The sequence below is a fragment of the Larus michahellis genome, chromosome 1 (genome assembly GCF_964199755.1).
Source record: "Larus michahellis chromosome 1, bLarMic1.1, whole genome shotgun sequence".
Lineage (NCBI taxonomy): Eukaryota > Metazoa > Chordata > Aves > Charadriiformes > Laridae > Larus > Larus michahellis.
In genome coordinates, this window is record NC_133896.1 from 32,821,933 (window position 1) to 32,845,984 (window position 24,052).

Below are 24,052 nucleotides of genomic sequence, written 5' to 3' on the forward strand. Positions count from 1 at the left end.
TAAACACTTCCAGTGAGGTGTCTTGTGGGTATGATGGTGTAGCATCACTATCTTTATGTTTCTAGAGGGATAAATACACATAAATAACACACATTAGTGTGTCAGCTGATTTCCTTGAAAGTAGTAGAATAAATCTTTACACTTTAGCCTGGCAATAGGGTGTCCTGTAATATATTTAAAGTCTTTATTAGTATTTAAACGCTTTAAGTCTGCTCTTCATGGCTCTTTGTTCTCACTCACACTCCTTCAGTAGGCTCTTTACTATGCCTTAGAGGTTTTCATGGATAGTCTTATAATAATTCTTTATCTGAGGTGTCTGGGACTTCAAGGGAATAAAAAATGTCAGAAATACACAACAAGATGTGGGAACCCAGGGAATATATGCAGGCAATGGGTAGGGTTGATACATTTGTTTTCCCTGGCTGAAACATTCCGAGTTGGTTGGTACTTTCAAGTGTAAATGTTGAAAGTTTTGACCTGTTAAGACAACAGTGTGGTGAGCTGATGTATTTTGTTGTCAAAATGTTTGTGCTGTGAGATGGAAAGGCATGGTGCGGGGGGTTGATCCATACAGTTGTTTGCGTTGAGGCTGCAAGCAGAGCAGCCCCGTTGCGGCCTGGCAGAACGTTCTTTTTGTAGCATTGACACCGATGAAGGACGGGGCATTGGTAACTGCAGGTGTTCAGGCAAAGATAAGCTCTAACACATCAGTCACTGTATTAAAATAACCCCTGATGAATTACCTCCATTTCTCTTGCTCACACTGATATATTAGAATGATGTCATGAGAAAACTGAACCAGTGGGATTGTAAATCCTCATCATAATGCTGCTGCTTTTAATACTTTTATTTAGTTTACACATTTCTGACTTTTTTCCTTTTTGAGGTGAGAGTTAATGTGACTTTTCTGGTCAGTGCATTTTTCTTTTTCTTTTTTTTTTTTCTTTGTCTTATTTTAAGTCAAAATTATTGTGAACAGATGAGGAAAGATTGAAGAAAGCCTTTTCCTTCAGATTGTTTGGTATCTAGACTGAATATGCCTAGACTTGTTGCAGTCATGTTTCTAATTGCTTTTGAAAATCTTATAGCCTAGTATTTGTTATTAGGAAGAGATGGATTCTCTTTGTAGCCCTGTTTTTTCTCACTGGCTCCCTCACAGTATTTTATGTACTCTCACGGTAGATTTTTCCTTCTGCTCTTGGACTTCTGCTTTTTCATCTTAACGATAAAGGACTATATCTATTCAGTGTTTTCTGCCTGTCCCAAGTATGGGGGGAGGAGGAGAAAGTTACTTTTTTATTCCCAAACTCAGTTTTATCTGTCTTGCCTCCTGTCTAGGCAAGAGATACTGGAATACCTTTGAAGCACTATCCAATACAGATTCTAGTTGTTAGAAGGAAAAGCAGTGTTTTCTATCTTTAATGTCCTCAAAGCAGCAACTGTTGTAAAATTTGCCATGATATTTCTAATAAGTTACAATTCTCTAGGTCTTACTCATATAAAAGTGTCTAAGCTTTTTTTTGAGAGCTTTCCGAAGCGGAGGAGAGACAACTGGCCCACATTTGTCAGTCTCTGCTGTTTGTCAAAGTAACAGTATAAAACCAGATGTACGGCAGTAGCAAGAGTTATTGCAGCTGCCTGCCTCTGCATTTACAGCACAGCATTGGTTTTATGCTTTGTTCACATACAGCAAGATGTAGCCATCTGGGTTAGAAAGCTGTATGTTTTTGAAACAAAAAAGTAGATTCTGCAGAAGGTTGATAGCACACACTGCACAATTACGGATCCTGGAGAGGTAGATATTTTCAGCTGTGATGAAAGTTAATGGCACAAATAAGTGCAGGCAGAAAAGAACTGTGTACAAAAACTTGCAGAATACTGGAGTGCTTTTGCAAATATGTCAGCTTTTTTTACCATATATTATTTAGAAAGCAAAAAAGAATAAAAAATTAGTGATAGATAAAGAAAACCCAGTTGTACAAAAAAAATTCTGAAGTGTAAGTGACCCATGTAGTCTGTTTGATGAAGAAACTCTTATTACATTACATCAGTTATACTAGCGTAGAGCAAGACATGGTGCTGTGATAATCGGAGCAAAGCCATTCTTGGCACCTGGCCACAGTGGAGCAGCTTGCGCTGCGTTAATAGAATGACTTCTGTGTATGCTGGAGTGTCTCTATTTGAGAAAATAAAGACCTCGCTGTAGGGAAAACAGTTGCCTCTGATCAAAAATAGGAAGAGATTGTTTAAATTAATATCACAAGTAACTGTGTAATATATATTATATTACAGAAATATCAACAACCTTTGCTGTATTTCCTAATAGAAAACAGTCAATGTGAGTGACAATGGTGTAAGGTGTGAAACAAAAATAGGTGGGGTTTTTTCAGTCTTTGTTTTAGAACAACTTTGTACTGAGAGAACAGATGGATCTAAATGTAGCGTAGTAAACTTGAGGTTTGATCTCTTGAATCCTTGTTAATGAAATCTTCTGATATTGATCTAAAGAGTTTAGTCTCTTCATGGCTGTTATTAAAGCTGTGTTAGGTCACGTCATTTAAGAAATGGAGATTATTTTTTTTCTGTAGAAACAGATGAAATGTGCTCAGGATGCTGGGAAATGCATTTTCCTCCCTTCAAACACTTTTTTTTTTTTTTTTCTTCTGGTATTTTCAAATGCATCCTTGCTTTATCTCATTGGTCTCAGCTAAAATTTGTCTGTTTAGTCTTACAGAATTGGTCTCCTACATTTTTGCTTACCAGCATTTTTAGGAATGTACTTGATGATTGATTCTATTTGATTAATTGTCTTCATTTCATTCCTCTAAATACAAAATATTCTGAGGTATTTTTTTCCACCTTCATACTTACTTCTTGTCTGACGTAATTGTGTAATATTTTTTTTCTTCCGTTTGTTGGCTTTTGTGATAGTATATCTCTACCTTTTTTCCAGCTTGTGTTTTTGTTTTGCCAAAATACTGGTGATGTTTCTTGCTAGTTTCAGTGAGGTCCATCAACAGTGATGCAGCTGGGAGTGGTTTTTATCAGCCTTGCTGCCTGACCATATAGCAGAGCACATACATGAATGTCAGTGCCTGCTGTCAGTGATGTGTGTGGGGACGTTGGAGGTGGCTTGACTGATAGGGCAGCATAATGTGAAAGTTTTCACCTAGCTTCAGTGGCATGTGTTTGAAATGTGCTGCTTTTTGGACATTGTGTTTAGTTAACAATTTCAGTAACTGCTGTGGACAGCAGGGCACGGACACTACTGTATTTGTTAAAATGCAAGAAAAAACCAAACCACTTGAAAACCTTGTCTGAACCCAGCTTCTGATACTTGCTGTTGGTCCAAAAGCTGAGTGAGGCTCGCCATCGGGTACCAAAGTCTATGTGGATGTGAGGGGTGGGTGGGCTGTGGATGAGCAGGGGTGGGAGCAGGCACCCCAGGAGGCTCAGGCACTCACCATCCGTAAGCAGGTATGGACAGAAGGAATGGTCTACCGTGGGGCAAGGGCTGGGCTTCAGGGACCAGGGGCAAAGTGTTTTGAGAAAAGAGCGCGTGATGCTGTTTCAGTGGAATGATTTTGTCTTGCCTCAGCTAATTTTGTCCCTCCCAGTACATGTAAAACACAGGAGTATTCGGGTGCTGTTCTAGATACAAAGAAGAGAGGACTGCGAGGACAGTGTCAGAGCAGATAGAGCATCCTCCTGGTGACATGGGAAGGAGAGGGCACAGGGTCGGCCTAAGAACAGTTAATGCACGTATAGCCCCTGGTATGAATTTTTAAGGCTTTAGCAAAAGTCCCTGAAGTAGAGAATGAAGAAAAGTTTGAGGCAGGTACTGTGAAAGCGCCAGGAAGGTGCTTCTGATGGATACGCCTGAAAAACAAACACAGCAATATGAGCAGTGGTTTCAGAATTGGTAACTGCTACGCAGAGCGCACTGGCAAGGGCAGGCACAGCAAACCCTCTAGCTCTTACCCATACCAAAACCAGCACCAACCAAACTCTGTTGGTTTAATCAGCTTTTGATTTATAACCTGTGTCTACATCAGACTAGTCCTGTGTCTTGGTTATGGAATGAACTTAAGGTCAAGTCTGTTATAAAATGGAACAAAGTTTTAAGAAGATATTCTGGTTTATTTGTACCAGTGCTAGGGTCAAAATCTCTGAACATCAAGGCTTAGTATAGTTGAGGAAAGAGCTGCTTCATCAGGATTTAATATCTATTACCAAAGGAAAAGCATTTTGTTAAATGAAACTTTTCATTAGCTTATCATGTGCAACTGAGTCTTATTTTTCTGTACTTAATGATATTGAAAGGCAGTTAAATAAATATAAGTGAATATATTAAATGCTTTTCTGAGCTTTTTTAAGAAAGCATTTACAGTAGTTTCCAAAAGCCTTTGCTAACAAGTGAAAGAAAAACTGAGACTTGAGATAGTGAGTAAAAGATGATAAATGGAATCTATTAGGAAAGTGTTAATAATTTGTCATGGGAAGTTTTTTGATATTGTGAATTCATCTCAGTCACTCATATTCTTTCCTAAATGAGTGTAGTAGTAGTTCAGTAGTAATTCTGTACTAGTTCAGATAGGTCATGGGGGATATGCGGTTGAAAGATTTAGATTTTAAATGTCTGTATTACTTAACAGAAAAAAATATACTTACGAATATTTATACATTTTTTTTGCTAACCAGTTTTTTTTTTTAGGTAATTGAATGGGTCTTCAGAAGCAGAGTTGCTAAAACTGGCAGAAAAGTAAGATGCAAGCATTGGTTGTTTTTCCCAGAAGTACATGTCTGACTTAGTGCTACCTGTTTATAGTTAATAAACCCTTTTGTCATGTTGATTCTTAACATCTGTAATAATCACTATTTTTATATAGCCTCATAAGTCTATTTCCAGTTAAGTGTTTTTATTTTGTGAAAGTAGATAATGTTATGTATTTCTCCTGAATAAGTCCTGCATTTTTTTTTTCTTATTGAATATTTTTAATAGCTAGAACTACCATTGTGAAGGACAACTTTGAAGAATGTAATTCTAGCAATTTCTTATCTATTTTCAATGATATATATAGTATACAACTTGTCACCTTTATAATAATCAGAAAGGTTTCAACTCCTCAAGTTTGTGCTGTCTAACATAGCATGACTGGAATCTCTTGTAGTGATGGTTTGTTTCCGCCTGTATTTAATTACTAATTTTGACTTTGAATTTAATGTTGACCTTTTCCTGGAAAGAAGATTTTTTTTGTTGTTGTTGTTCTGCTAGCTCCCAATATGAACCAGGAGAAATCTACATGTTAAGATTGCATTTCATTCATGTATTCAAAACATGTAGCTTTGTGCTAACTGAATGATGTGTTGTGTTTTAACTGCTTTCCAGTGATTGAGATGATGAAATAATTCAATCAAAGTTTTTATATTATATAGAAAAGTAGAAATTTTTCAGTCTAATAAATGGGAGTTGAACTCTTTTTTTAAAAAAAAGTCTGCTATTTTTAGCAGAACAATATCAAAGTTGCTCTAAGTTATATGTGTATGAATTTATATGTACAGCTGGTATTTGCAATGTGCATTTATTTCAATAGTGCTGTTTATAGTAGCTGGAAGTCCTGTAATTGTACTGATTATACAGCACTGATTTCCATTTTTTAAGTTGTTCTTGCACATACTGTGAGTTATTTTTGCTTAAAGTTCATTAATTACATTCTATAGCTAGATAGACTTAATTTTAAAGGGCTAATTAAAAAAAGTATGTACAGGGCTTGTGCATAATATGTTATATTGGGAGAAGTCTGGGAACCTTTATTTCTATGCTCACTATCCTTTCGTCTATTCATAATGAGTGTGGTTTTGGCTAATTGGATTTTTATTGTGTTTAGTGGCCTATCGAAGAGATGAAATGTGGTCTGAAGGGCGGTATGACTATGAAAGAGTTCCAAGAGAACGTCTCCCTCCAAGGATTCATCCTGACGTAAGTGTATAGTATGTTTCGTTAGCATTATACCATTATAATATACCTTTATACCATGTCTTGTACTATAAGGGCTGGTTTTATGTACATATTTAAGTTCCTAGTATACCCCAAGTTCCATTCTTTTCTGGTTCATTTAAGACAACAATCTAGCAAATGGATCTGCACAGAGATAATAGGATGACTACAAAACTAAGTTTTGTATTTTTTTTCAAATCTGTTGAAAATGTTTTAGAATATTTGTATTTTGATAAATTGATTTTTTTTTTTTTGGTGTAGTTCTTTGTGTTATTAAGCACAGGATTCTTAATAACTTCTGGAGAACCAAAGGCCATACTATGTTGTATAGGCTTTTTTTTAATGTTAATACATCTTTGAAGTGACTTGAGGCAGTAAAATGACTACTTTCAGTATTGTTCTTGTCAGCGATGCAGGGTTTTTTTATGATGTGTAAAGTATAGAAGGAAGTGTTTATAACAAATGTTGAAAATACATCTTTGCTAAAGAAATTGGGTTTTGTAGCCTTGTAAGCGAAATGCTTTCAAGAAGAGTGTCAACGGAAATCTACTTTATAGACATGGAGACTGTATGTTATGCTTGTAAAAGCAAACACAGAAGCTATGCTTACTCTGCTGTAGAATAATTTTAGAAAGCTTTTAGAAAAACTCTGTGCCAAAGAGTTGGGTAAAATTATTTTTATTTTTTTCTCTTTTGTCTGAAGTCTCTAAAGAAGGACAAAAACAGGTTGTAGCTTTGTCTTTTGAGCTATTACACCTTAAATAGAACTTTAAGAATACTTTTCAATCTGTTTATTTACATATGCATTCGTACATTCGGTAATGCATACATTTAGTAAAATAAAATTTCATGTACATGTGTCTGTTATTTGGCTTTTCTGTTAAGGCTTTTAAATATCGGAATAACAGCACAGCTGATTGAGTGTACTTTCTGGGTTCCCTCTACCCTATTTTCGGCTTGTTTTGGAAGCGTACCAGTGTTGGTATGTTGGTAACTGGTTAGGTACTCTTCTCTACTGAGTACTGTATTAGTATTTGTCTGCTCTGTGACATTTTTAACTCTCTCTACAGGTAACAACAAAATTTCTGCATTTTCAGGAACTGAAAATCAGATAAGTTTGCACAGGGTATTTAGTCAGCTGTTTCTCCAAAATATTTACCAGAAATAGGACACCAGGAAAGGCAGAATGTATTTTCACAGATGTATATTTTTAATCAACTTTTGACTTGGCTAACACACGGCTAATTTAATTTAACCATTGCAACAGTGGCATTCCTAAATTCTTTTAGTCTTTCAAACTGTCCATGGAACAATGCATGGCATATGCATTATGAAAATTTGCTTTAAAATTTAAAAGATGTGATGCACTTGTTTTGATGCAAGAACTAAGTAGATAGTTCAATGCTAGCTTTATATTACATGTGTTTGGAGCTGGGGATGAAGGGACTAGCAGAATACACTCATCTATCACAATCAGTACTATCCAAAACACCACCCCCAGTAGTTGGGCAAACCAAGATTTGGTGTCTCTCTGCCTTACTGAAAGAAGGATATGAAGCTCCTCATACAGCTCTGCTGATTCAAGATAGTTGGCAAGCAGTTTCTCTCCATGTAAGCCTTTGTCATTGTGTCTGTGTCCACCTTTACAGGTCTTTTACTGACTTAATTTTGACTAGACAATTAAAATCGAATTAATTTATTCAATCTATGAACACGCATAGCATTTGCTGACAGGTTAATATGTTGGAGCTGAGACATGCCAGTGATACAGAATGAAGTATCTCGTTTGGGAGAGCAAGAGACTTATCCTAATCTAAATCATGTGCTAATTATATGTCTAGTATAGATTATAGTAGAAATACGTGCTTTCAGATCCTGCTAAACAACATAAAGTTGCAAGGGCTTGGCACAATTAACTGTAAGTGGGTACACCTTGAGCTTTCAGGTAACTGTCCTTCTGTATGTCGGTATAGTTATGGGATGGGCACTTCCGGATGAGGATAAAGCCCTGAGCAGTTTGATTTTAGCTTCAGAGTACATCTTCTTTGTAAGACACTAAACTGGAAAAAAAAAAAAACACCCAGCAAAAAAATGTGGAGGATGTTTAACGAGGTGCGGGTAGATGAAACATTGTGGCTGTGTATGAATATGTATGTAGTCTCTACTTTGCATCAGTGTGGCTGTAGGTTGGCTTTGGGTTGCCCTCTAGTGAATTTGTTGGGTGGTCTCTGAAATCAGAACTAACTTTTTTTTTTGCATGGTAATATTTAACAGTTTGTGAATTTAATGTATTTTTCTACAAAAAGTATTGCTGCATTATGTTGTGACTTCTATTACTATTAAAAAAATTATCTTTCCCCCCACTTCCAAATTGCACATGCTCACTCAAGTCTCTGCATTTATAGCTTGTGTTTTTAAGGCCCATAGGAAATATATCTTGGTAAAGGATGAAGGCTTAAAATACAAGATCTTGCATTCATGCTTTCATTTGCTTTTTATTTTCAGCTGGCTTATAATGGTTCTAGAAAACATGGTTCTAGAAAACTGAATTTGTATCTCTTGCAACTGTGCAATTTGCGATTAATAAACAAAGGATTTCCTTAACTGGCAAATGGTGTATGACATTTTATTTGAAGGAAATACAATAAATTAATTTTGCATCCTAGCAAAATGCTATCTGAAAGTAGTAGTAAAAGAAAACCTGAGGGTGTTAAAACTGTCTCTGTCAGCTGAATCCTCATCTGCTGCATTGTAATGAGAAGGTGTTTATCTATTCAGATTTTGAAGCAAGGACTGTCTTCGCTATAATCTCCATAGTGTGGAGGATGTTATTGACTTTAAGAGAATTGTTAGTATTTTCAAATGGGCTCTCTGTTTTACAGGCTTACAGATGTAACTTTCTGTATTGAATTCTTAAGTTAATGTAAAAGTCTTTGGGAAATATATGTAGCTAATGCTTAAAAAGAAAAAAGTAGCTGATGCTACTGCTTTAAGCTTTCAAAGGAAACTTAAACCATGTTGACAAACGTCCCCCAATAATAAAACTTGTGATGCCTAAGGATTGCATATGAATGGTGTCCAGTTAGATTTAATAAGTTATTCCACCATCAGACTGGCATGATTGTTAATGTTTGTTGTTCCCATATGCTGTTTCAGCTTTAAGATTCTTATAGTCCCATATTTAGAAATAACTTGGGTTGTTTGTTTTTTGGTTTTTTTTTACTTTTGTGTATTCACTACAGATTTCCAGCTGTTAAAAGCCATATGATTTTGGTTTTTTTGTGGTTTAGGATGATTACCATAGGGTAGTAAACATTGTGCCCAAGAAACCACCGCTGCTCGAAAGACCTGGGGATGGGAATTACAGTCGGTATGATGATTACGGTCACGCTGAGTACAGAGACTATGAAGAGGGTCGCAGTTTTGCCCATGACCGAAGAAGTGGCCCTCCACACCGAGGTGTACGTAAGGTGATTCTTCTCACGTTTTTATGATGTTTATCTTATTAATTCTTGAATACTGAACAGTTAAAGTATTATTTCAGACAGAACATTGCAGTTCTCATGAGCGGAAACAGAATGAATAGAAAAAGCATCTAGTTTTTCATACTTGCTGCTTTTTTGCAGTTACTGTGCTTCTAAGACTTGTGATTATATGGTAATACGTGTTTGCTGCTTCGTATGGTTCCTAGCTACTCTATTGACGTAGACAAGGGCCCTTGTCCAGCTCTGTGGAAATCTCAGTCTGAACTGTGAAAACAAAAGTGGCCAGAAGTCCTCTGTATGAATAGAAGAATGACTGCAAAATCTTTCTGTTTAACAAGTCCTTGCACACACAGCTTGTTGAATGTTTTCTGTCTATCCTTTTAATTCACACAGTTGTTCTTTATTTAAATTCTGTCATGGTGTTGAACGCATTTTTTTTCCCAGTAGCTGCGCTTAAGTACAAAATTTATGCTCCCTTTGAAAGGTCATTTCTGCTGCTTCCTCCAACCCAGTTGTTTGAAATTTTGTAATTTCAAGCTAGTGATGATAATTTACATTTCAATGAGGAAAATTTTCTTTTTTTTAAGTCAGGGCCCATGTATATAGTTTGGAAATTTTTGCAGGTTTTGTGTTCTGTACAACATCTCAAAGTTGCTCTCTTTTGTATTAATAGAGGAAGAAAATAAGAGGAATGGGGTAGAGTGAGTAAACTGAGAGGAACTTTGCTATGAATGTTTAGTAGTTTATTTTAGCTCATTAAATGCTTTCGTTTTGCAGTAAGTAAGTACCATTTGGCAACTAACTGTACATCGCCTCTGGTGTTGAGATACACGTCACACAATTGTTTTGCACGTATGTTTTGCAGGATGAATCAGGATACAGATGGCCAAGGGATGATCATCCTATAAGTCGGCAGCCTGAGTACAGGTATTTTATAAGAACTTACAGTAGTGCCAGGCATCGGCTGGAACTCTTTAGAGCATTTTTCTTTCTTATCAAAACAGTCTGTAGAGCAGAGCAATGAAATGACAGGGATGTGGGAAAGGACATCTGTTGAAGTAAAAGACGACAGTGCAAAAGTGGTTTCTGGTTGTATTGTTTGAAGTACAAATTAAATAAATGGTATGACATGAAAGTCTCTATTTTAGCATCTGTTTAGTAAGGATAGGAGGCATAATGATAGCGTCTTTGGGATGTTGGCCTGGGACTGTAAGTAATTTAGTGCATTTCCTTGATCAGTCATACTTTTTACATGACTTCAGAGAATTCTTTGGTCTAATACTGCAGTCACAGAAGCAAATACCTTAGGGCCGCAATACAGTGGAAGGATACCTGTGCCATTTTAAAGGCTGCTGGGGTGGATAATGGGATTGTGAAGTTTAGCGTAGCCTTGTTCTGACCTCCCTGTTTTCTCAGCTGGACTGATGAATTGGTATTTCCATCATACATTATATTCATTTCTGCAAGCACTTCTTAGTCTGTACCTCAAGTTCCCATCTGTGAGATGTAAGGAATAGTATTAAGCAGTAGGGCAGTAATGTACATATGCCTGCAATGATGTTTGATATGGGATTATTCGATATGATAAATAAAGTGCACAGGATAGTGTTACACTCAAAGTTTTTGGACAAGGATGAAACTCACAGTAAATATTCAGACAAGAATTAATTGTTAGTATAACTGAAATATAAACAGTCTAATCTAAGAATGTAATCTCATGGCTGTACTTTTATATGCCGCATTCTGTGTTTCCATTTCTCAAGGTGTCTGCTTTTATACCAGGCCAGTGTTTCTATATACTGCATTATGATGTTAGTCATAAATATCTCATTCTACATAGAATAACTCCTTGTCACTGCTGTCTATATAAAACTGTGGTTGTACCATACAAAGATCAACAAAAGTAAACCACGTTAGCTACAGAAACCTGGTCAGTTAGAAAAATTGCTGTTAAAACTGCACCAAGTTAAAAAAAGAAACTTCAGGCGGGTCAAGAAAAGCTCAGAGCAAGCCTGACAAGCTTGTGCAAAAGCCTCTGTCTTAAGGCCTTGCAAACTCAATATGAAGCTGATAGTAGCAATGGCAATACAGTGCTACAGGGCTACGCAGTTGCAGTAGATATCCATGGCTTTGAATGTGATGGTTTAGACATAGCATAACTAGATTACTATGTAACTTCACCATAAAAAAAATCCTTCATATACCATAATGGTCTATGTGCACTAGACTTCTCTCAAAACTGCATTATTGGGACTAAAAACAATAGTAAAGGTTTTGAAAAGTAGTAAGTGTTCTATAGAAACTTGTGTAAAGATTCTTGCATCTTTTCCTTCCGGTTTAGAGGAATCAGAGTTGATTAAAGCTGTAAAAACCAAAAAAAGACTGAGAAGAATGAGTTAGTGCCAGGCAGTGTATTTTACACAGAACAAGAGTGGCACCCAGTGGTCAAAAATGTTGTCCTAAATGCATCCTGATTTCTTCCATTTAAACTGTGAGGATAAAATGTCAACTTGTTTTGTTGAAGGCTTTAAAAATGCTTTGCGTGGTAGGTGATAGTCCCATCGGAGTCTTTATTATGTATTTCAGAGTATGTAACTGTTACACAACTACAATAACACTACGGAAGAAATTCATAAAGATATTTGGTTCAGTTGAGGGTATGGGAATGTATTTGTGATTGAATGAAGCCCTCCTGATTTATTATACAAATATGTATTAGCATGTCAGAAGTCTGATTGTACAAAAAGAGCACAGGAATAGTAAATAACCTGGGATATAAATTCCTGTGATCAGACTGCTAAACACTTGTAGCATTTCATGCTTGGTAATAAACTTAACTGTTTTTTGCATATTGCTCACTATTGAGCTATGTAGTGGATCTCAACAGAGGAAATCAAAGTACAGTACTTAGTATATGTTGTCTCCTGTGGTGAAAATGCTAATTACTTACCATTTCAAACACATTTGCACTAAAACCCATGAGATTAAAAAATGATTATATGCAAAATTCTTTCTCTTTGGTGTGGTGGAAGTTATTTTGGGTAAGTTGTTCTGGAGTACATATAAATTATTTTTTTTTTCTTTGAGGTAATAGAGGGAGATTTAAGATTACTTTAACCAGAAGTACTTCTTAAAAAAACTGCATGGAACATGGCTAAAACATAGTACAAAGTTAGATTTGTGAAGCTAAAGACACTCGGGAGACTGGTAAAGCTAATGGGTTTTTGTAGTCAGTACAGTGACTATAAATTCTAAAAAGAACAGCTCTTTTATTGACATAAATAATCCGTATTCTTGAGTATTTTTAAAAATAACTCAGCAGCTAAAAATGTGCTGTAAGAAGTCATTGTCAATATTATGTTTAGCATTTCCTTTTAAGCTTTAATCATTCACATTTTCCTGCTTTGATTTTTGGCAACTTAGCTGTCAAAAAGTAGTTTCTGCTCTCTCCTTTCCATTTTTCTTCCCCCTATCTTTTTTTGGAGTGCTGAAAAACATTACTTGAGATTCTCCCAAAGTAAAAGTAGCTGCTTACCTGGAATATCAAAAATCCTTAAATGATGCAGAATTTTGGGGGGTAAAAGTTTCCCATGTTGAAGAAGCCATCTGTTAGGGGTTTTTTGAGTGTTGTTTGGGTTTTTTTGCTGTTGTTATTTCTTTTGTGGATTTTTTTTTTTAAGCTTCTTGCCTTTTCCTTAAAAATAGGAAGTGCTTGCTTACTTAGCGGTCGCATAGCTGTGGCTTGAGCTGTGATGCGTCCACTGACCAGCAGCAATTCTCCATGCATGACAGGAGGATTGTTGAGGTTCTAGCACTTTGCTTAGCTGTCTTTTTTTCTTGCCTTCTTTCTTCTTATGGACTTATGCTCCAATTTCCAAGCAGCTGTCATTTGCCAGTAGTCTACAATTAAGCGGAGCATTACTGATCTTTCTGCTCTTTCCTGGACCACTCAAGAATTGAGAGTTGTTAGCCCTGTTTTATACTATGCTGAGTGAACAGCTGTCATTCTGACCATGACTTCGTTATTGCAGTATCATTTTTTTATATGTAAAAAATGAAGTAATTCAGAGGATGTGCATAGACTTCAAAATTAGTTCCCAGCCCTTTTTCTCTTATTCTGACCTAAGGGATTCTTGCTGAATTTCTGAACTCCAGGAACTTATGTGAATTGTGTAACCCTACAATCATAGCTTGGTTTGAAGTGCCTCTTGGTTCAAGCCTCGTTGGCATATGAAAAGAATTGTGCATCAAAGCAGAATCTCTTAGTTTGGAGAGCAGAGAATTTTCTGCACACGTGATGACAGTTTTAATGTCTTGGTTGCTGATGCTATGAGAATTGTGAAAGTTAGAAATTATGAGAGGAGTAGAGATCAAATAACACATGACTTCTTTGTACATTTATCTTTTACTGATGTTGATTGCTTCTGGGGCTGTGTTATTACTTGTCTTTAGTGATATATCAAACTCATTTATTCAAAGCACTTGAATTATATTATTCACGTCAGATTTTTTGAAAAGTTGCAGGGAACTATTGCTGTATGTTGAAGAACTCCAGTTTTGCAGTACTTCTGTATGCGCCTCATAGCAATGGATTTTGCATACAAGTTCTTTTTTATGAAGTCAGATGAGCTTTTCAGTGTGAAATACTTTAGAAGATTGTTAGCTGCTGTTCACTTTAGTCATGCCAAATTTTAATCCTTTTGAGTGCACGGAGCATTACTTCATTCTTTTTTTTTTCAGCCAAACTGAGTTCATAAGATGTGAAATATGCGAAACTTGGCAACTTAAGATGGGTAAGGCTCATCTTCAAAGAGAAATTACAAAATGACGCACTTGTAAATCCCAGCTATACATGCATTAAATTTGATCCTTAAAATTATCCGAGGCCCAGATTTTTGTAAAATTAGAATTGCCATATTTGTAGACAAAGTACTCTGCATCAGTAGTAATGTTTGTTCACATAATAGAGACTCCTGAGAAGTGGCTCACATAGGACACTTGTAATATCTCTTCTCAAGTTGTTGACATTAATATGTTTTCCTTTGTTAATGAAGGAAACTTGCTGCTACTACGTGTATTCTTTTGTTTAATGGTTGTTGTGGGGTTTTTTCCATGTCCTGTGTGAAATTAGGAAGTACTCTTAGTCCAGTCTTTAATGCTAATGCATTTGTGTATATAAAACAGATCTGTTTATCTGTGGAGTGCACAGGAAATATTTTGTAATAAATAGAAATAATAAAGTAAATTTGATGCTAGAAATGAAGGAAAATTATCTGGCAAAATGCTGAAAGTTAATTTTAAACGGTCAGTGGTGTATGAACAATTAAGATTCATCATTCAGTTCTATGTTTTGTTTTGGAAAACTTCTAAATCGATGGCACATTGCCTTTCCTCTGAAAATTTTACGTGGCTTTCTGAACATTAAACTTACAGTTACCTCTTTAGGGCAGTAAAGCATAATATACCTCAATTTTTGTAGATTCATAAACCTTCACAGTGGGATTGTGTTTACTGAAGGCTATGGACAAAATTGGTAGCAAAGTAGGGGATAGAAGCTCAGCAATCGTGGCTTTCTGAGCTCTGCTTGAAGTACCTTCCATTTTTTGATTCACCCCTTGCAGAGCAGTATGTGATGACAGGATACTCTAGAGGAGTGGTCTGAAGATTGCGCGTTAAGAAGAAAATTGTTCTTTGGCAAGAATGGTTATTTTAACCCAAAACCATTAATGAGAGAGTCTCCAGATAGAAGTTAAGGGTCACTGACTCTTCTCTCAACAAAGCAGGATTTAATATTGAGGGTTCAGATGTGTCATAGGCCAAGGCAGTTATCTTTACATTAGCACTGTGCAATCACCTTTGAATTACTGGGGGTAGCTTGTTTCTTGGTTTTCCCCTCCCTGATGTATTCTTTAGTGAATGAAACAGTGAACCTGGTTAAATATTTTATACTCGTTTAAAATGGTGTATTGTGGGAGGTCTTTAGGCTTTGGATTTAAGTTTTCTTGTAATGTAAACTGATCTTTGTCTTGCTTATAGGAGAGAAACTTAGCCAAAGTGATTTATGAGATGGTGCTAAAAATGTACATAAGTCTGCTGTTCTGTTGCAATATTTGACAGGTCTTAAGGGACACTATACAAGAACCTCATTCTTTATTAAAAAACATGTGTGGAGGGAAATAAATATGGCAGTCACCCAAAGAAAATGGTCTTGCTTTTGACAGAAATTGATAAGCAGAGTTCTAATCATATTCATTAGCACATGCCTTTTTCTTTTAATAAATAAATAAATAAAAGCTCTGCCAGAACATTGAATCTCTCAGGTATTCACACGAACTACTAGAGTAACTTGTTTATTCATAAACGAAATTACAGTTTCCTTATAATAGGTCATTGTGGTAGATTCGTTATACCTGTCTACAACTCCAGGCAAGGACTTGTCTGTTGAAATCTTTAGTTCAGAAGACCCATTGTATTAGGCTGCTAGCTAAATTAGTTTACCTTGGCTTAAGATATTTGGGGGGGGGGGGGGGGAGTTCAAACTTCTTGGAACAAGATAATAGGTAATAGATAACTTAAAAGTAGATTTTGGTTTACACTAAATATTTAATGACTTCATATTACACTTTGTACCTTATGCAGCAGTCTTATTGATTCAGTAGCTGCTGCATTTTCTTTGAGGGCTGTTTTCTGCTCTACTGCCTCTTTGGCTCTTTTGTGCTTGGAACAACCAATTTGTTTGCAAACTGAGATTTATGATTTTTTGATTTTTCTTACTTGGTCAAAATTTTATATGTCTAATTGTATTACTAGTGCTTTGGGTTCCTTTGGTCCACGGGTTTTTGTTTGGAATGAATTTTAGGAACTGGAATCTTCTCATGCAGGTATCACTTTGCGTTTTAAAACAGCCCTGTACTGAAGGCTATGTGTAATTAAGAACCATTCCGAACTGTTCACTATTGCAAGTCAATGCAATTGAAAGCAAAAAAGTTTTAGTTCAGACAAGCTTGGGTTTGTTGCTGTGATGAACCTCTTTCCTCCATTTAACTTAGAACCCAGAGACTTAAAATTATGTATGTGAACACTGGCTGTTTTCTTACTGAAAATACTAATGCAAACTGAAGTTTCTGCTGTTGCTTTCGTCGGTGGGACCTGCTTTGTAAGCAAGACTGCTGTCACTCAAATTCTGAAATGTTTGTCACTTGCAAGAATGGGGAGAAAAGGAGAGACTGGCAGACAGGGTTTCAATTGTAGAATTTTTTTGTCTCCACCTTACAATGTAAAAATATGGGGAGGAGGTAAACATTCCTTTTATATTCAACTGGATTTTTTTTGCATGTTTCAGCTAATGGGGAGGTTATTCTGTAAGGTGAACGTTGCTTTCACAGCAGTGAGTTGTAGTTGTTGAGTGATTGCTTTTAGTTTTTAAATATTTTTATTTGCATAACTATTGACCATGATCTTTATTGAAGATCTGTTTTCTTTTATTTCTTTGCAGAATTTATCATTCCAATTCTAAAAAACATGTTTGCTTTCAAAAGTTGCTTACTGAAAATTTTATTCCTTTTAGGGGATATTGCAGAACTGATTTAATTGCTTATGCGATTTCCATCTGATGTTGACAGGAGGGAGTTTAAAGTCATAATATATGCTGTATTGATCATTTAATTTCTTTTTCTCTTAATCTTTTCTCCTCATGAGCTTCTGAGGTCAGTTGCATTATTCCTACCATTCAGCCAGGACCCTGGAACCTCCCACGGGAGTCTGAGCTGTGATTTTTATTTTTTTTTTTTCCCCTTGTTGATGGGAGACTCCTTTGACTGTTGGTGACAGAGGAGTCTGGCTGTTCTATTTCCTTTCAGAATGATGTCATGAAAGCTTTGTTTTTCTAATCAAAACATTTCAAAGTTTCTCCTATGTGGGAATTGTCAAATTAGCAGAACTTCCCACTACCTGAATTTTTTTTAATTTTTTTTTTCCTGCTGAGCTTGTAAATATACAGTGTCATGCAGTAGAGCTTACTTTTTCTATAAAACTTAGAAGGGTTCTAAATCTTGGTTTTAACTCCAGTGAAGAGCCATTAGAGAAAACTGGGTAAGATTGTTTTCGAAACACGTAATTACAAATAGGTGATGTCAGTCAGATGCTCCGTGTGTGGTATTTTTTCTACTTTGACCTTCTGAAATATTTTAGTTATATTTAAATATAGTCTCTGTGTTGTGGCTCTAAAGGATTGACAAAGTATTCTTTGGACTAAAGGCAGGTTGTTATAACCTTCTCTAAGAATGTTTTGATACTCTTAAAAACCCAGCCTGAATTATTGTTGAATGAAGAACAGTTAGGTAGTAATAGCCTTTTAAGTATTTATTTGACAATTACAGTAAACACACCAAATTTGGTAGCAAAAAGCCTAATTCTCCTCATGGCGGTTCTCGACTGCCATTGTGTTCATTCACCTTCTTTTGATCCAAGGCTATGTTATGTTTTAAGGATCTATGGCTTTTTGTGTGTACGACTGTTTTCCCCACCTGTGGTGTTTGTAAGGCTGTAAATTGTGATATGAAATTAAAGTGGTTAAGAGGGGGTATGAGAACTGTTTACTAGAGCTATTAGTATGTTATGATATACGTGTAAGGAAAAACTCAGTAGTGTGTGCAAACTCGGTTAAATTTTGTAATAACATTGATTTGTTGCATAAAACTAAGTAACATTTTGGGAAAATTATTATTTTCTTCTTATCAATGATGTTTACATAATGCTAATAAACTGTAAGGCCATCCTCTGTTTACAATGTGTGATAGGGCAAGATGCTAAGATAAGATTATATACCTGTACGCTGGAAGATCTTGGCTAACACCTCACTTTAAAGAAGACTTCAGAAAGCAAGCTCGTCTAGTCCAGTTGTATAGCTAGTGTTATAATCAGGTGGTAGATGGTATCAAACTAGCAAGTTAATGCTGTATTGGGAAATGATGAGGCAAACTCCCATGGATAACGCTTGATTATTCTGGAAAGGTTTCCTAACAAATATGTTGAAAAACAGCTAGGTACTGAGAGACAGTGGGGAGGGAAAGAGAAGGGAGTCTCCCTTCGAGTCCAGACAGCTACTGTTAAGATGGCATCTCACTAAATCATCTCCACGACCAGCCGATGAGTTTGCTTAATGAATGTAGTCATGGCTTTCTCAGGATGGGGAGTATTGTCGCACAGGACTTGTACATAATTTCCCTTAGGAAGATAAACGCTTCATCCGTTCAGTTCCAAGGACTTGTTTGTTATGTTTTGAATATACTAAACATTTCAGGGAATTTAATTCCCATTGAGAGATGGTGGGAATACTAGGATCAGCTGCGCTTATTTGTTGTTTCTTTACGCGAATGCAAGTTGCTTCCCCCCACCCCACCCCCCGTAATTGACAAAATGAGATGTGCTCTAGATTTTGGTAGAGGAAAGGAAAAAGTTTGGTGCTATTGACGGTATAGGCATCCTTTTTTTAAGCATTTTGCTGCAAAGAGAAGATTTTTTTTGATAAGCCGTTTCCACCTGCTGCTGCATTTGAGTGTGTTATGATCTACATTTGAGGAAAAGTTCATCAGTAAACCAATTCCATGATCTCATGCCATTAGTATTATTTTTAAAAGGGGATGCTATTTTTGCATGCTAACAAATTATTCTTGATGTTAGTCTTGATATTTATTTATGATATATATTTGCATAACCATACAAGGTTCTTTCCCTTGTATATGAAGCTTTGTAGTATTAGTTTGTGAGTTGTGGAGTTGTGAGTAAGTGGAACTGAATATTGACACCATGACATGCAACAGTGTTGTGACAGCCAACTGTCTTAAGGTCTTAAATGTCTTTCTATTCTGAAACCTAACTTTTAACAGTTGCGTTATGTTAAATGAAGTCGTACCTTACCTAGTCTAGTATGCCTAATTATTTTTGGAAATTATGTTTGAGAGCTTGTTTATGCAATTTGGAAGTAGAATGGAAGAGGTTCTTTAGTGTGCCGATTTATAGAATTGTAGAATGGTTTGCGTTGGAAGGGACCTTTAAAGGTCATCTAGTCCAACCCCCCTGCAATGACCAGGCCAGGGGTCCTATTTTATTTATATATAAATAAATAAAAGTCATGAATGCAATAAGGAGACTGATCTTTCTACAGCAGTTTAAACCATCTAAGCTGGTGCCATTCCAGTCCTTACCTCTCCCTGGTACTGCTTCAGGTGTTTGTAACCCACCACAATCAATTAAATAATTATCTACCAGTTGCCTGAGAGAAAACACCAATGCCAGGTTAGGCATGGAGTGGGAATACAGAGTCAAGTAAGGTTGAGAAGATTGGAACTGTAGCAGCACCGGTTTAAATCGATATGACTTGTTGTGGAACTACGCTCTGAAGTTAACTGCTACTAAATCACTGAGATAACTGAAGGCGTGCACTGGTTCCAAAAGGATTTTTAATAAGGAATTTACCCAAATAGCATGGCTTGTTGCTTTATTAAATATGTTCTAGTAAGTGCTAGTTGTAATATATAGGAAATGGCCTAAAAAAAGGGGGGCGGAGGGACAAGAGGCAAGAGATGGTAATGTGTATTATAGTCATTGTAAACTGTAATCAAAGTGAAAGGAAAAAGCAAACTGGAAAAAAGAAAAGATGAAGCTACGTGGCAGAATAATTTATAAGCAGAAATGTCTGTCTTAACTCGGGGCTTTCTGATTTTGAACAAACTACATACTTGACAGGAAGGAATGAGATCAAATAAAGAAAAAGCCCATTAAGTACAATAGGTTTTTTTCTTCGTATAATTTCTTTTATCTTGAGAAATCCAAAAGCAGAGGTAGTTTGCGAACTTTTATTTACATTTGCTATGCAGACGTCCATACCACTGTTACAAAACTGAGGCATAAGCAAATGAAACCTACTTGACATAATTGCTTCAAATTTCACTTTAATTTAAGAATAAAAACATAGCAATTTCTGGAGCGTTTTTCTGATAGGGAGAAAAATGGAGTGTTTTTCTGATTTATAGATCTCATTAAGGGATTTGGAAGGAGAAGAAAACTAAATATAATAAGGGTATTGTGTGTCAGTATTACTGACATAAGGTATTACTGCTTACAAACCTGTTCCACAACTCGCTCTTTCCTTTTGCAGCTTTTTATTGATAGTGTTAGAAAGTTAAGCACAAGAGTTGATCAAATCAGTAAATGCTACTACAGTACACTACTTGTTGCTTTCTGTTAAGTATCAATGAACGAATGGCATTCTGCAAAATACCGGTAAGAAGCCTTAAGAGCTCCGTTAGCAGGTATTTCATGATTTCTGGGTTCTTCTATTTCAGAATTTTAAAGATAGCCTTTGGGAAAAAGATTAATAGCTTGCTGAACATAAAATTCACTTATGCCCCTAAAAATATAGTGCAAAAATATTTCCTTCTTTCTTTCAGGTACTTGGTGTGTGTATTAGACAAATGTGTGCCTAGGTTGAATTGCTTGGCAAGCATGGACTGTGAAGTAAAAAAACAAAACAAACACCACCCCCCCCCCCGAAATAACCCCCCAAACAAACAAAAAAAACCCAAAACAACAGCAAACACAATAAATAAAGAACCCTACCAAACCCACAAAAAAGCCAACCTGAACCCAAACTCTCCCAAAACTTTCTTTTGTCTCGAAATTTGGCAATATAAAGTTGTGTGTCTCTAAACAGCACATATATTTATCTGACGTATGATCATACGTCATTTTCCACACTGTTTTAGAAGATCTTTAAAAAAATAAAATTATTTAAAAATTTTCTTAGAACTGCTCACTTGTGTTTCATAGTACATTGCTGTCCACAAATGCTTGTTCTCAATACCATTGTGCTTGCTTTGGGTAGTACTTGGGCATTTTTTCCATCTCCCATCCCATCAACCCCATGCTCTTTGGTACCACAGGGAAACTTTTTAAGGTTCTTTCCCATCTGCTGCCCTCTGTGCCCGCGGCAGGAAGGCAGTAAATGTGCAAATGCCTACATAGGAAGGTTTGTCCCACTAGAACTTGCTCTAGAAGCAATAATGATACCCAGTTCCTCTGGTCTGTTACGGTATCAGGAAAAAAATAAGAGTATGTGAAGATACTGTACTTTGTTTCCTGTCTTCCTTCCAATTTTAAGCTTGTATATTGAGATATAAGATTTGAATGGTTTCCATTTTGAATTAAATCTGCCTAGGAATTGATTCAGTTGCTACTATATTGAGAAGTTTATTGCTTGAGCTACTTCATCTGAGCTGCTTGACTGTTCTGGGACAGTATGCTGCTCAGAAAGTCGAGAATATGAAATCTGGCCCAACAGTAGTGTCTATCAGTAAATATTTTTATCAGTGAAATTCTGTGCTGAAGTAATTGTTGTAGCTGTTAATAGAAATTGTAACTTGCTCCATCACTTTAAGCAAACTCTGGAACTTTAGACCTATGATTTATTTTCTGTTGTAGAGAAATTGCAGGGCCTTACAAAGCCCTCATTTTCAAAGAAAAAAAAAAAAGAGAAGCCAAGATCACATGCATTTGAATGCAATTATTTTGTCTAATTTGCTCTTGATTGGTCTAACTAACATATTTTGTCTTTATTCTGCATACAGTTTTATAAAGCTGTTTGGTCTTAACTCTTTGGAACTTAAATCTGGTTTTGTGGACTCCAGCTCTTTATTTATTTCTTGTTCCTCTGTCCTTATCTGTATGCTTGACCATAGTTTCTGTCTGGCAGATAATAGAAAAAGAGTTTGAGTTTAAATATACTTTTATTGTGTGGCCTTATCTTCCAGCAAGCTTAATAAATACATTGTTGATGACAGTAGAAAAGAGGGTACTCCGTACTAAGGGTAAAGAGGAGTGTAATCTCATTGCCAGTTTCAGTTGAAGTGCATAGCTTCACTATTCAGTTAAAAGAACATAGGGGCATTTGTCTCTAATGTTGCTATAATATTCAAGCTGTCTTGTCCCTGATCTGTCATGATGTCCGAGCTTGGTGGGAGATGTGTTTAGTAGCTTTTCATGGGGTAGGCAGGTGACGTCAGTGTGGACTTTTGGTGTTTGCATAGGATTACTTCAGTAGCACCACATGCAACATAAGAATTGTGAAGCATTTATATATTTTTAATTTTTTTGTTGTAGATTTGGTAAGTCTAGTTATCCTTCTCTACATGAAATTTGCCAGTTTTGCAATGCCTATTTCCTTTTGCCTTCATGCAAAAAGCTGTTAATAAGATTACATTGACTAGACCTAATTATGTTAGTTTCATTTAAAGCAAATGCAAGTATCACTTACAAGTACTGCAGTTTCTTGCTTAGTCATAAAATGTTGAAAACCAGTTGTCATAAGAAATCTGTCATAATTTCAAATGTTCAAATGAAAGCTGACGGAACCAGATGCAATTGCTTGTATCTACAATGGTGCAATTCACTGTATTGTTTTAGCTTGTGATAAATCATCATAAAGATCTTTGGACAATTAGAAGAAATAATAGTAAGTCTCTAAAGCAGAACTGAAGTAGGTTGTTGGTTTGTTGCACAAACATGTACTGCGTGCTTTGGAAAGAAAGGGAAGGAGTTCTGGGAGAGAGGATGGTGGCTGGAATCTTCCACCACCTACATTTACTGTGAAGATGTTAAAAGTAGAGGTGGTTTTGACTCTTCGTGTTTGCTTTTTGGATGTTTAACACAGCAAATCTTCTGAGAAACTTAGAGGTCAGGGGTGTAGTGTATTTTATTAAACGTTTCCACATCATCTGAATCACGTTGGTAGCTCTATTAGCCTCTGCAGCATCATGACAAAGAAGGCAAGAGGGTTTTTTTGTTTCACTCTTCCTCCCCCTTCCGCTTGCCTATGTGTTATGAGACATACCAAGTGTATTGAGTTAAAAGGCATGGTTCAAATCTTGTCTGTTTTGTCTTTTTATACTGAAGCCTGCTGTCTAATTTCCTCAATTTATTCTTAAAATTGTGTGAGCTACTTTTAGGCAAGGGTAGTAATCAAGCCCGAGCCTATAAACGGTATATCTGACCCCTTTGACAATAACAATAAGGGTCACATAAACTTCTCTGACTTTTTATCTAGTCAATAGATTGCATTCACCTGTGAGTTACTGATAAAAACCTACAGTTTCTGCTGCATAGTGATACACTGTGGAGTTGCCAGTCTCTTCAGTGCAGCGTCAGAAGTGTGAGATGTGTCCTCTATGGCTGGACCGCATCCTAGATGAATGTTTTAATTGAAAAAGATGGATGTCTGTATTGGGATGTAGAAGTCCAAGAGAATAGTGAGCATGAGGTATTGTGCACAGTTGCCCAGTAGCGAACTGAGATTCCTCTTACAAACAAAACTTTTCCCTGTGTTGCATGTGATGTGCTTTCATGTACCCAAGTACACCTCCATTCCAGGCATTTCACAGCTAGCTAGTGATTGAAGTTTGCCTTTATGTACTCTTAAATGATAAAACTGACACTGCAGTTTATGTTAGTCTTTGTTTTGCATAGCTTAAGCTCTACCACTCCCTTTTGTAAACGAGAAGGCTTCCTGGAGCCC

At 36.3% G+C, this 24,052-nt stretch overlaps 1 protein-coding gene across 11 annotated transcripts in view; it reads left to right on the forward strand.

Annotated features, from left to right (window-relative positions):
* The window catches only part of PPHLN1 (periphilin 1), a 73,045-nt gene that overhangs the window by 787 nt on the left and 48,206 nt on the right, over positions 1 to 24,052 (forward strand). For 7 of the 11 annotated variants that reach the window (XM_074564929.1, XM_074565438.1, XM_074565700.1 and 4 more), the window contains exons 2-5: positions 4,715 to 4,762; positions 5,889 to 5,980; positions 9,289 to 9,468; positions 10,349 to 10,410. In XM_074564929.1, coding sequence (XP_074421030.1) covers position 4,762; positions 5,889 to 5,980; positions 9,289 to 9,468; positions 10,349 to 10,410 — 335 coding nt within the window. In that variant the 5' untranslated portion in view covers positions 4,715 to 4,761. The remainder of the gene's footprint in view (positions 1 to 4,714; positions 4,763 to 5,888; positions 5,981 to 9,288; positions 9,469 to 10,348; positions 10,411 to 24,052) is intronic. The other 4 variants (XM_074565527.1, XM_074565018.1, XM_074565257.1 and 1 more) reach the window with 1 other exon arrangement.